This window comes from Symsagittifera roscoffensis, chromosome 6 (assembly GCF_963678635.1).
Source record: "Symsagittifera roscoffensis chromosome 6, txSymRosc1.1, whole genome shotgun sequence".
NCBI classification, from domain to species: Eukaryota; Metazoa; Xenacoelomorpha; order Acoela; family Convolutidae; genus Symsagittifera; species Symsagittifera roscoffensis.
In genome coordinates, this window is record NC_087067.1 from 12,927,471 (window position 1) to 12,941,445 (window position 13,975).

The 13,975-nt window shown below is 33.8% G+C and overlaps 1 protein-coding gene across 1 annotated transcript in view; it reads right to left on the reverse strand.

The window, feature by feature from the left end:
• Window positions 1-921: 921 nt before the first annotated feature.
• Window positions 922-13,975, reverse strand: part of LOC134848600 (receptor-type tyrosine-protein phosphatase kappa-like) — a 31,748-nt gene continuing 18,694 nt past the window's right edge. The window contains exons 4-9 of the mRNA XM_063866117.1: window positions 11,097-11,294; window positions 9,401-9,470; window positions 9,069-9,184; window positions 2,167-2,212; window positions 1,683-1,857; window positions 922-1,233 (exon numbers count right to left, since the gene is read on the reverse strand). Of these exons, the coding sequence (XP_063722187.1) occupies window positions 1,146-1,233; window positions 1,683-1,857; window positions 2,167-2,212; window positions 9,069-9,184; window positions 9,401-9,470; window positions 11,097-11,294 (693 nt within the window). The 3' untranslated portion in view covers window positions 922-1,145. The remainder of the gene's footprint in view (window positions 1,234-1,682; window positions 1,858-2,166; window positions 2,213-9,068; window positions 9,185-9,400; window positions 9,471-11,096; window positions 11,295-13,975) is intronic.

Consider the following 13,975-nt stretch of genomic DNA (forward strand, 5'->3'; position numbering starts at 1 on the left):
AATATTTGAAAATCAAATTTTTTTTGCATCAACTGTTTGAAAAAACAAATTACTATTTAAAAACTTAGTGTTGGTTTTGTTTTGAAAAACTTTTTTTTGAGGAACATAATTATTGGCACCACATTCTCCGAGAACTAGGGGGTATCTTTTAGATTCTTATGCAACTACAACCGTTACAAACCACTAAAATTGAAAAAAAGAAACTGTTGAAACTGCTGATAAGTCGAATCTGTTGAAACGTCGAAACTGTTGATAGTTTTGAAACTGTTGATAGGTCGAAAGATTTTCTGGGGGAAAGAATGTTAACTTTTTCCCCCAAGAACACCATTTGACCGAACAACGGTTCCAAAAATTTGTCCCTATTTGTTATTCATTTATTCCGGTAGACCGCGATAACAACAGGCGTTTGTTAAGTCCAATTTTACAAGCTTTGAAAGCATACCTGAAAAAATGTTTCATTTTGCTTCAAGCTTCAAAACTTAGCATTTTGTTTGTAACACTCAATTTATCTGTGCTCACGCTCTCTTCATCATAATTAGTTTTTAGAAAGTGAGCATAAGACAGTCCAAAACTTGGCCAACTGGCAATTTTTCATCCCCTATAACTCAACCACACTAATGGCAGAAAATTAAAACTTTTAAATACTTTTGACCTCTTTTTTGTTCATTTGACCTCAGAATATCGATTTCTTCAATGAAGTGTAAAACGTTTCATCGGAACCGATTATTTCTGTCGCCAAATTGTTCTAAATAAACTATTTTGTACTCAAACTCACACTTATGTCTCCTTTGATAAAAATTTTAAACTCATGAATATCGTTGTAGAAAAATTGGTTACTTTGTAAAATTGATTTTTTTAAACTTGATAAAAGAATGGTGAGAGAGTTAACGAAATGAAACGAAAGATGATTTTGTCAAAAAAGATCATGAACGTTTTTTTTGTTGAACTGGTTAACTTTTTGCCGGCAAAGATTAACTAGGCACACCGCGTAATAATGGCGAAACGTCACTTCATCAGGAAGGCAATGAACGAACTACGGGTTTGCTCAAAGAGCGATGAACGTTTTGGTCCAACTGGCAATGTTTCTTCTTTGTAACGATTCCTTTTGGCACAAGACGAAACGATGACGTAACTATGATGTAACTTCAGTTCATCTTGTTGATGAGGAATGCCGTCATATCGTGGATAAATTTGTACTGGGACGAAGTCTGAACCATTTCCATTCTGTTGTATCTACAATACAGGCAATAAGTAAAAATGTTAATATGTTGAAGGATAAGAACAGAAGAATTGACTAAGCAAAGCTGAAAGATAAATTAAAAAGGATGACTTCAAGTTAACAACGGGAACCCACGACTTCACGCATTACATTTAACTTCAAAAGAACTTTATTCCGTGACAGCTTTGCAGAAATTTTTGGCTAAATAGGGTTTTTAATGTTTTAAGAGAGCTCGGAAAAGGGATTTGATTTACAAAAAATAAACCGTTTTCGACAAATATTGCACATTTGACGTTTTGAATTTTTTAACGCCACTCCCCATTCGATCCCTTTCCTTTCTCAAAACAAACCTAGATCCACAACTGACGAGTTTTCAAGTTTTTTTTCAAAGCTCCTGTACCCGAAATGTCTTCACTATAAATTTGCCCGTGCACTGATGCGTCACTTTGTGTTTTAATGTTACCTGAGCTCGCCTACGAGTCGTTTGATGTCCATCTGGGTGGCCTTCCTTTCCAGCTGGTCCAGTACCCGAGACAACACAATGTAGCAACCAGTCCTTCCAGCACCAGCTGAGCAGTGCACAATGCGCGGGGTTGACAGCGGGAACTGAAAACCAATTGTTTCTTCATGACAAGTATCTATATCATCAAGCGGATCAAACATGAAGTGGAGCAAAAATATTTAAAAAAAAAGGAAAATACTCAAATGCCGAACATTCTCAACTACTCAAGATGGCAAACCTTCTCTAGATGGCAAACCGGCTTGGCGAACGCAAATCAAAGAAATTAACTAGCATTTGATTCCTGATTTCAAACAAACCACAAAAACTGCGCACAAGTGCAGACGGTTCCATGACAAGTAAAAATTTGAATAAAGGAGAGAACATTAAACTTAGCTACATTAGTATTTATATCTGATGAAATTTCTGTTCAAAAACTTCTGTTAACATTTCTGTTGGTTTCTTTTTGCTTCTGTTGGTTTCTGTTCATAAATCTTTAATAAACCCAAAAATAAGAGTAAAACACATTTCAAATGTTTCACGTTTGATGTTTTTAAAAGAACTTCTCGTTTTCTTAGATTTCTTAACTTTTACGTTCTGAGAAAAAGCTAAGTGGTTTATCATCTTTCTCAATTTGATAAATCTATTTTTGCTCTAATTATTCACTTGCTTTACTCGCTGTAAATTGGACTTGATATAAATTGGACTTGAAATGTAAGTCGATCCTGGGTGACGTTTACTTGTGACACCTAAATTTTGTGGCAAAAAATTATGTAAAAACAAAAAAAAACGAACAAAGACAGAGTTTCTCCTCATTTTCAGCAGTCGGAATAAGTAATTTGAAAATTTTAGTTTTGTAAGCAAAAGTCTTATATACAGGGTGCTCCAAAGCCTATAAGACTTTTGAAAAGGCTGTCATTTTCGACTGAATTGACGTGAACACATGAAAATTCAACACGTTTTAGACGAGATGTGGAAATTTTATATGAAGTAAAACTTATTCATTTCAAGAGATGTTGAATAATTTTACCGCCATTTTCTTGACATTTGATCATTCGCTTGTGAATTGAGGCTGTAGCAGCTGAAAATCTAATCCGGTGTGATCCAACGATAAAAATCTTCAACGCTTGTGATCAGTTCGGCAGTGGTCCTGGGGTTTTTGCGATGAAATGCAGCACAACCATAACCCCAGAACCAGTTTTCCAGGGGATTAAAGTCTGGGCTTTGAGCGGGCCAAGGATTTTGGGAATGACAACTGATACTGCGGCCACCAAAAACAATCTGTAGAAATTGTAATACTGCAGGGGTTGTCTGGCATGATGCGCCGTCTTGTTGGAATCAAAGTTTCCTAATATCACGCCGGTGTTCCACAAGGGGGCATACTTGGTTCATGAGCATGTTGAGATAAACAACTTGGTTGACCGTTATTGGTCTTCCATTCTCATCTCTGAACCAGAAAAGGCCTATGATTTTGCCTTGAAGAAGTCCAACCCAGCACAATATTTTGCTTTTGCCCTGATTTCGAATTTCTTCGAAATCACGAGGGTTGTAACGTGCCCAAACGTTTTGGTTGTTGGACACTGAGTCCAAAACCCACCATTTTTCGTCACTCTAGAGAACCTTCGAGTGAAAGTTTCGATCCTGAGATAAAAACCACAGGCAAAATATTTCTCGCATTTCGTAATTTTTTTTCTGATAATTTATGCAGTTGATTGACTTTGAATGGAACAAACTTTAAGTCTCGCCTCAAAGACCGCCATATACTGGTTGAGGGATATCAAGTGCCCTTGATGACGCTCGTATGCTTGATTTGGGGTTGTTTTCATAGAGTGTCGCAACTCTCGGATAATTGTTATTTCGAATTTTTAGTCGACCTCCTCTGTTCGTAACCTGTCCCAAAAATCTTTGCCATTCACGTTGAAAATCTGTCGAAATGAACTTGCTTCTTTGCCTTACACAAATGGCATAATTTTCAAGAAATTTTCGCTCGACAGCAATTGCTGACAATCCTTTTGCAAACTGGAGGATAATCAATTTGCGCTGCTCTTCACTGACTTTCATTTCTTGGATAAAATGAACGAGATTGAAGAAACTGGCGTGAAAATTCAATGAAGCATGATTAAAAATCAAGAAAACGGCGCAAAACATTTTTTGTGTTTCTCTAAACTGCTTTTTTCACGGATTCTCAAAATTTCGCTACTCATTATCACAATGCAAAAAATCAGACTCATACCGCATTTCAGTCTAAAATGACAGCCTTTTTAAAAGTCTCATAGTTTTTGGGACACTCTGTAGTTTTCTCGTTTGTGTCTGGCAGAGGAAAAAATTTAAACAAGCTACATTATAAAATCCAGAGAACTGGGTGTTTTCGAGGCATATTTTACTCATCTTTTGTTTCACTGATGTTTGAAGCAATGATGTGATCTTTCGCAGCAAGCATCAAAAAGTCACCTAACTTGATACTGCACTTCAATACGCCTGATTTGTTTTTGTTTGGGGTGTTTTTTATTCAGTCAATTTTTGGTGATCGCAATATTACTAAAAAAAAAATTTCTCCATTGAAGATACCGGCACTTGGAAATCAAATGTAGAATTTTTTTTTCTTCGGATCAGTTCTTGCAAAGTTCTAGGAGCTTGAAAAGTTTCAATTTGGCTATGATGTGGACTAATTTATTCGTTAAGTGAAGGTTTCATTCATAATGCTGAAAATATAGCGCGAGTTGTTTATGCGTTTCGAACTAGCCCGCTCAACAAAATCGTTCCAAATTGAATTGAGGCTAGGTAAATGGTCGTGTTAATTTCGTACGACTCAATTTTTTACACTTAACCTTTGATATTGTTCAAAATTTTAAGCTTATTAATATTTTTCCCCCAAAAATTATTCGATATTGGTTTAGGGGCAGTCGGAACGTTGAAGGATTTGATCTGATATACGACCAGTTTTTTTCACTTATGAGTATCTCAACACTTGAACAGTTTCAACAAACTCAAACTATGCAAAAAATTTTACAGAATGGCTCTACAAAATGAGGTAGTAACAATAAAATGAAGACGGGTCATTTTTTAAGTTCGAGAATACTTCAACAAAAATCCAATCAGATGCGTTGCAATAAATGCAACAAAAAATATCAACAAGACTGCTCGTATATCAGGAAGAAGTCTTGAATACTCTGATTGCACATTATTGCCAATAAAAAAAAATTATTTAGAAAAAACCGAATAAACAAAAACAATGAAACTTTTATTAATTTGTATCCCATACGCTACTTTCTTGCATCCCTAGTACGACCAAAAAAAAATCCGTCCAAAATGCCGAGGTAGCAAGTCGAAACTTGGCTGAATAAAAAATACACCCCAAGCCTAAATACTCGGCGCTTTCTTCAAAAGTCAGAACAATAACATTTTGATTATCTGTGGAGTATTGCGAAAATTGTTGAACGCTATACAGTACCCGACGCTAATTGATCACATGAATTTTCTTGATCAAGCTAACAGCTATGACTTAGAATGTCAAATGAAAATTGAATTGCGAAAACTCACAAGCCCATGTCAAAAAGGCGATGCGTGCGATTTGTTTAAAAATGAATCAATGAAAAAATAAACAGCAGAAAAGTCAGTTATTGATGCATATAATAACTACAGTTGAAACTTCAATATGTTCAGTTAAAATTTTGGCACCAGACCCCGATCCAGGTCGTGCCTTAATGTTCAGACCAAGATGACCGCGGGGTTTATATCCCAGGTGTTTTATTCGGAGGTATTTTGTCCTGGGGACTTCTCTTTTTGCTCTCTTTTTCTTTTTGCTCTTGAAAATATTTTTGTTTTCGATTAAATATTCAAGAGGTGAACAGTGATTTTTTGATGACAAACTGATCAAGATTGAACTTGATTGTAAACAAATAAAAATCTGCCTCTGAGTTGTCACAGTGGAAAAAATTAAACGCGTAGTCAAAAACTAGAGTTGACTTCAAGTCTTGCGTCAAATATCAAAGCATAAGTTTGTTAAGTTACGTAACCCGTGTCGAAGTCCGCGATTATTCATTCAACTTTGTCGGCCGCGCCGTAATTAATTCAGCAAACAAAAAGCCATATTCTGGACAGCGTTTTATAGTCCTGGCTAAAGTCTGGAAATAACGTATCTCGTCGCGATGGTCTGGAAATAATCGCGACATAGTCGAAAATTAAATAGCGATATTCTGAAAATAGGACGCATTTAGACTACATTTTCTACTCTCTACTTTATCATTTTTATATATTGCAAGTTTCATTCTACCTCGTTCGAGCGGTTCTTTTCACGCAGTAAAAAAGGGAAACATTTCTGGTTTGGTTTGAAAGTTTGTCAAAATATAGTTTAAAAAATACTCGCAACAAAGTTTTTACTTAGGTCGCGACGTGGTCTACAAATGAGTCGACACATGGTTTAGAAATCAGTCGCGACATGGTCGAAAAATTGATCACGATATGGTTGAAAAGTTCTTCGCGAAGTATAGTTTGCAAAATGGTTGATCAATTAGTTGCGGCATAGTAAAAAAAACTTCGTCTCGAAGTACAGATCGCGACATGGTCAAAAATTTGTCGCGACATTATCGAAAATTTTGTCAAGACATGGATGCAAAGTTAGTCACGTCATGAAAGAAATGGTAGTCGCGATATTCGGAACATTTAATCTAGGTTGGTTTTTTCGGCAGACAACTTTTTCTGCCGAAATCAGTCGATACGCTTTCCCGGCGAAACACAAGTGAAACGTTTTTTCTCGGTCAAACACAATCGTATTGTTTTTTGTCGGTCAAAAATACTCCTCAATTCATCTGAGTTGAAATGTTTTTTTTTGGTCCAACTGCGTTGAAAACTGTTTTCTCGGTACACATAGTTGAAACTCTGGTCGAGACGGTCAAAACATAACAAGCTTGGGTCGAGACGGTCGAAACAAGCCAATTTATGGTCGTGTCGGTCTTAAGATAAATCACAAACCTTGGTCGCGCCGGTCGCAATTAACTTTTCTTCTTTTTCTTGGTCGCACTGGTCATGTTTAACTTTCTTTTGGTTGCGTTCAAACTGCAGCGGTTTGAAAAACCTGAAAATACTAATTTTTGGTCGCAACAGTCTAAAAATACGTATTTTTGGTCGAGGCAGTGTGGAAATACAAAAATTCGAACTCGAATGTCTAATCATAAGACTACAACCGCGACCCGGGCCAGCTCTTTTGGGCAAATTAATTTTTTTGTAACGCTATTTTGTTACTTCAATTTTTTTTGTTACGCTCACACTAATTTTTTTGTTACGCTCACTCTATTTTTTTTTGTTACGCAACTTTTTGAATCAAAATTTCCTAGTTTAATTTTTTATATAAATTAAGATTATTAGATATATTTGACACCACTCTTAAACTCCCCAAGAGCTGTCTTTTTGTAACTGAAACATATAAAAAGAAAACAAACCCTGCGAAGAAAGTCAGCAGACAGTTGAAAAAATGTCATTGAATTCATAAAACTAAAAAAAAACTAACTATTTTGAAGCAGTTTCATAGAAGAAAGGTTGATATTTTAACACAGTTGGCGATTCAGAATTCAATTTGAAGTTGATAACAGAAAGCGAAAAAAATCAAGTTTCGAGTTTTTCAACATTTCATTTGTTAAATTAAATTACTCAACTTGAGAAAATTGGGTCAAAATTAACATTTTCATTTCAGTAGGACATTCTTGAAAACACGTTATTTTAAAATATAGAGTGAGCCGCGCTTTTTCGTTTAGCCATTTGCACTATGAATCTTTAGGACCGTAGTTGGCCTTACAAAACTGACAACTCAAGAGTAAAGGTTGATTTAAAAAGAAAGCAGAGACATTCCAATCTTAAATCATTATCACGTTCATTCGTTTTATTCGTTTTAGTAAATTAATTGCTCAAATTGCTGCAAAAAGCTTTAGATTTTTGCCTTTTCTCCCAATGCTTGTTCAATAATGAAATATTATTTTTTTCATATGAAGTTAAAAAATAAATTTGTACAAATGCTCTAAATTTCAACAACCCTTTTGGATGAAACTTAAAAAAAAAGCTAAAAGTATTTTAAATGAAAACTTGAAAAGCACATTTTACATTTTTATTTTGAAATCATTTGGACTTCATCTCACACTTTTAAACAGCTTTTTGTTTACATTGTTTTGTTTATTTCTTTTATGTTGTGTTTCCGGAAGCCATGAACATGAACCAAATAATTCCTCTGAGCAGTTTTTTTTTAATATATATATTTTTACCTATAATCTAAAATTAAACTCCAAACCTATAAATTGAATCAATGAACGAAGAAGAAGAATAAAAAAAAGAATCAATGAACGCAAGTAAATAGAAAAAAATCCGGCTGTTGTTGAAACTTTCGATTTTCAACGAAAAAAGATGGCCTTAATTTTTTGTTAAATTTTTAGGACAATTTATGATTGGAACTTTTTTGAACAGAGCCAATTAAAGATTGGAAAAAAAGTAATGAACGAAGTAAACGGAAAAAAATTACTGACTTTGTTGAAAAAAATCTCAACTTTCGAACTTCAAAGAAAAAAATAGACGCCCTTTTAGCTCTTTAAATTTCTAGAACAGTTTATGATTGGCGCATTTTTGATATTATTAACCCAATTTGAAAAAAGCTGGATCGACAGGTAAAGTTTTTTTTCCGCTGGAACTCTAAAAATTAAATTCGGCTTTCGAAACTAGAAATCGTTCACGTTTTTTCGCGCCATTTCCACGTTCGTATTTGGAGAGTCTTATTTAGGTCACTTTCAGCAGATGATTTTCAACTGAACTCAAAAAGTGCAATTATATCTAAGTGCATTCATAAATGAATCAGTATGTATGAATGCACCTCTGTAGTTATTAGGGCATTTTAAGACTTTTCCTGAAAAAAAAATCAGCCAGACCTATATAAGAGTCTTAACTACGTTCATCACTCTTAATAAAATTAACCCAAACGAGAAACCTGGATCAATATGTAAAATTTTTGTTTTGCTGAGAAATCTGAAGCCTAACTTTTTCGCTGTTTGATAGCGGAGTTTGCCTTCCTTTTAACAAAGAAAATGAACTGATTTTAAAAAGATTTAAAAAAGTAAAACCGCAAAAAATCAAGTTTGAGCACAAACAAATTTTAAGTCTTTTCCTGTAAAAAACGAAAAAAAAACATTACGACCTAAAAGAGAATCTGAACTACGTTCATCGACATTTGACAAGTGACAATCAATAACTTCGTTCGCTTACACTTAATAGGTGTGTTCACTATTTTCATTGATCTTAAGGCACCAAAAGTCAAATCTCACAATGAACAAATTTTAAGACAGACCTTTTCCCGAAAAAAAAATATTATCTGACCTTGTGTGCGTGTTCACGAGTGGCCTTGAGAAAGAGAACACACTCGTCGAAGTTTTTAGGCACCCCATGATCGGGCCACACAGTGAAGTGGAATTGCTTCACCAAAAGCTCTTCTTCTAGACAAAATGAATGATAAGTTACGGTTAATATCAAACTGCTTACATTATCGATAACCTTGAGCAACTTAACGTGTCAGAAAACAGTACTCCTAAGGCTACATTTTTGAAACGTTTTCTAGGTGCCGAAAATAGTGAAAAATTGGATCACGCATTTTCAGGTTAATAATTTTTGTAAGTATTTGAAAAGACAGAATCAGTTAAACTTTGGCTAACCCATTTGCGTGACTTTGAGGCTTCTGATGACGCCACAAGTTCCCAAATTCTCCTCTCCCTGATTCTCCACCTGCTCATCAACTAATATTTTACAACCTATTTCTCAGTTTTTGTAAATCAAAATAGACGATAAAATTGTTTTTGTCTTTATTTAGTATCATCTATGAAATCAAACAAACATGAAAAATAAGACAACCAATTGGTATAAAACCATTCCAGAAAGAAGAGTTTTGAAAGAAACGGTTTTTAAGCCTTTTGATTTTTCAGAATCTCTAATTATTGTTCCGACCATTTGAAAATTGGAGAGGAATTTTGTATTCGGGTTTGTTTTAGTTTTATTTGTTCTGACCATTGAAAATGGGGAGTAACTTTGTATTCTGGTGTTTTAGATTTTTTATTTTTTTTTCGTTTTCTGCCCAAAATTAGGTACCACAAATAATCATCGGACTTGGTTGACGGATATATCATATGAAAGCCCTTTCAATCGTGATTCGAACGAAACTTTTAACATTTGAAACATTTTGATTTTTCGTCTAAATTCCAGCAATTAAAGCGAGCGGGCACGCTTATTTATGCTTAGTTTAGGCCGTTTATGATAGCTTATTTAAACTTAATTTTAATTTTACTCATGTGAATTAGTTTTTGGAGATTTTTAATGCCATTTTTGAGAAAATGCCTTTTTCTGCAAAAAAAATTTGAAAAAAAAATTTTGAATTTTTTTAATGATTTTTTTTGTTGTTTTTCTAGCCTTTTCGCTTCAAAAAATTTTGTTCTGTTTGCCCAAATTACTATGACTGTCGAATATTCAGATTTTTGTATCACATTATGCAGAAACAGCTACATAAATTTGAAAAAAAAACACAAATAAATATTGGAGAGAGTTGAGTTATATATCAATTTAAAGCTCATTTGGTAGTGATTCGAACGACCACGACCAAAAAATACATTAATTAAAAAAAATTCGTTGTATTTATTTAAAACTATTGTCGCAACTTTCTGAACTACTTGCACAGTATCTGGTTATCCTTGTTAACATTTTGTGGTAGGACTGATTCAAATTGTGACCGATGGATTCAAATTATGTCACTTTTTAAAAGGATTGGAAAGTTGTCTGAAAGTTCGAAACCTTCAAACTAATTTTATTCTCTCTGTAATTTCTATGATTTATATATTCACTTTTCACTACGCTCATTGACATTTTAAATTTAATGTAGTTTAGTGAAGAAAATCATAAATATCATCGTTAAACGACTTCTCCACAGGGGAGTGGACAAACACACGATCTTTTCAGTTTCTCACGGTGAACCGCTGTTGTGCCCCTGGTTAAGAATTACATGCTATTTCTTGGAATTATTTTGTTCTGAGTACTGTTGCTTCGCCCTCAAGCAACGAGCATGGATGGTGGTCGGCCTCGAACATCCAATCCTTAGTTGTAGAGGCGGGAACTTAATCACTTCACCACAGCATTGGTTCGAATGAACGACAAGCCGACATTAAAAGTTAAATTAAATGATATCATAACTAACTGAAAAAAAAAGATAGATTAAAAACTAAAAACTAAAAGGACAACTTAACAGCTATTTTTTGAGGCACTCCCCCATCATTGGTTCAGAAACAAAACAAAATAGCAGATTGGTGAGCATTATAATCTGGTTTTTCAGATAGACGATGTCAAAATAAGACGAACTGAACTCACTTTGAAGTTTGGAGTGAGTTTTAGTGTGGTGTGGTGGCGGCGTTTGTCTGGCCAGTACCTGGCGCACTTTTCCATCATCTTGCCCCCCTCCCTGTCACCTGGAGAAGGTTCTCGAAGATTGGTGAGCATTATAATCGTTCTGGACTTAGTCTGCCATACCATTGTCCAAAAGTCCAAAATGTATCCTTTCTTCGGACCCTACAACATTGGAATAATATAGTACCTTTTAAATGAGTGCGCATTTGGGCGCGCCCATCTGGATTAAGGAAGCAATGACACCTCTTTTCCATCTTCCACAAACATCAATTTCATTATAGCTAGCAGTTATACAAGGATCTGGATGATAGGTCAAAATTTATTGGCCGATAGGTCAACTTTATGTCAGTAGAAGTGTCAGTGAACTCGAGGTAACCAAAACAAAACGAATAAAGGATGTTTTTAATTCCAAATTTTCCGAAAATTTTTTAACGTAAGAGCTTTTATGATCAATATTCTTGCGATAAAATTAACCCAATAGTGGCAAAATAATTTAAGGTTCCAAAGGAGAGTAAAATTATTTTGCTCTGAAGTCTGATAATACAATAAAATTGTCAATTAAAAGGTCAAAAAAAAGTCGAGAAACTGAAGGAGGCTACAAAATGACAGTTTTGACTGACTTCATTTATTTTCTGATTGTAAACAAAAATTCTAGTATCATATTGAAGGTCTTTAGAAATCCAGCAAATTTCATGAAAAACATCTTTTTGATAAAAACAACTCAATTTGAAAAATGAAACATGGACAACAAGCAGTTGGAAAGAGTCAATGAACGCCAGGAAGCAACAAAATATTGTTTTCTTATGAAATAACTACAGATTTTAAATTTCAAAAAATATAAAAAGGTTTTAAAGAACTGTGGATTTCAAAAACAATTTAAGAACGACTATTTTGTTGATAAAAGTTTACCCACTTTGAGAAAACTGGATCAATCGATATTTTTTTTTGTTCCGCTGAGAAATCTGAAACATAAATTTAACTTTCGAATTTAGAAGTCTATCACATTTTTGGGAGCTTTTCAACTTTTCTACTCTAAGGTAGGTTTTGTTTTGCTTTAAATAAAAACAAAATGATCAGTGTTTTATATTAAAAAAAAACATATTTCAACCCGCAAAAAAAAATAATTTAAGCATAATTAAATTTGAAATTTTTTACTGGAGAAAACAAACAAAATCATCAAGATCTAAGTAGGTGTCTTCAGTGCGTTCATTGATTCTGAATCATACGTTAAGTTGAATATAATCTCTGAAAAATCTATGTTTTAATTCAATTTTCCGAAAAAATTATACATGCTGTTCGAACCAATTTCTCTTTGGTCATTGAAAAACGTAAACTGTTTTCTTTTAAATGCTTCAACTTGAATTCAATTGGAAACAATAAATCAAGTCGCTTAAAAAGCTTCTGTTTTGGTGCGACTTGTTTCTCAATTTTTTGTTTTCCTCTTAACGAAAACAAAATGATCCGAGGCTTGTAAAAAACTAATGTAATTCCGTGAAAAATTGAATTTATGCGTAAAAAAATTTACAAAAATGAAAAAAAAGTTGGGAAAAAAAAACAAAAAAAAATCATCAAGATCTATGAAGGAGTCTTCTCTGCGTTTATTGATCCCTAATCTTTAGTTAGATTAAGTTTTATCTCTGAAAAGTGTATGTTTTAACAAAATTTCCAAATAAAATTAATCATGGTGTTCGAACTAATTTCAATTTGGTCATTGGAATGCGTAAATTGTTTTCCTTTAAGCACATCAACTTGAATTCAAATGAAAAGAATAAGTCAATTGGTTTTAAAAAAATTTTGTTTTTGTGCGTGTTGTCTTTCAATCTTTTCGTGAAAAAACATGATAGTGAACTAACTAGTTGGGAGAAAATAGTTGGAGAAAAAAATAAACAATTAAACCTATAAAAAATACTGAAGTTCGTTCATTGACACTTAAAAACTAGAAATAAATGATTGAGGACAGAAAAAGAAGAAAGACGAATTCTTAATGCAAAAGCTTATTTTTTAGCTGATTATTATGCCCAAGACCTAAATTTTTCAAATAAGCCAGCAAATTTTTCTCAAAATTTGCAGTGCTCGTTTCAAATATTGCTCTCTCTCTCTCTCCAATTTTGTTTTCAGCTTAAGACCAAAGTAATGGCAGACTGTTGACACTGATAGGTACTCTTCAGTCAAAATGTGATAATTTTAGGTCAACTATGTTTTGACACGTGCTATGAAATGTGTACAAAAAAGATTTAACTAAAAAGGGGTTTGAAAAAATTGTTTTTCAAAGGTGCATCAAACTAAATTTTTGAGTTTTTTCAAATCACTATCAAACAAAACCTATTTTGCGCAATTTTTCTATGTCGCAGGCACGTTTTTGAAAAAAAACCAAAACATCGTTTTTGGACACTTTTCGGAAAGTTTGGACAAAATTTTTGCGTTTTTCGGCTTGCACTCCTCCCTCTGTCATAAAATTGTGCCTTTGGGTCAGCTAAAATCGAATCTAACCTAAGCATGCCTTGCAAGGTTCTTACATCACCCTTTTTTATTAATGTTTTTGACCTTAGTTGTTCAATTTATTGCTTTTTCAGATTCGCTTTTGTTCTGACCACTGAAAGAGGAGTAACTTTGAAAAGGAATTATTCTAAAATTGTGTTTTAGTTTTTTTAAATTTTTTGAAAACTTTTTTGTTTCCCACGCAAAATCAGGCACCACGGCTAACAATCGGAATGGATCGAGTGATGTATCATATTGAAACCCTTTTAGCAGTGATTAGAAATACTCTATCAGTCCCATTGTTGAGAAAAACTGGTTTAAAGTTTTTGAGTTAGAGTCCAATGCGAGTAAAGCGATCGAAAAAC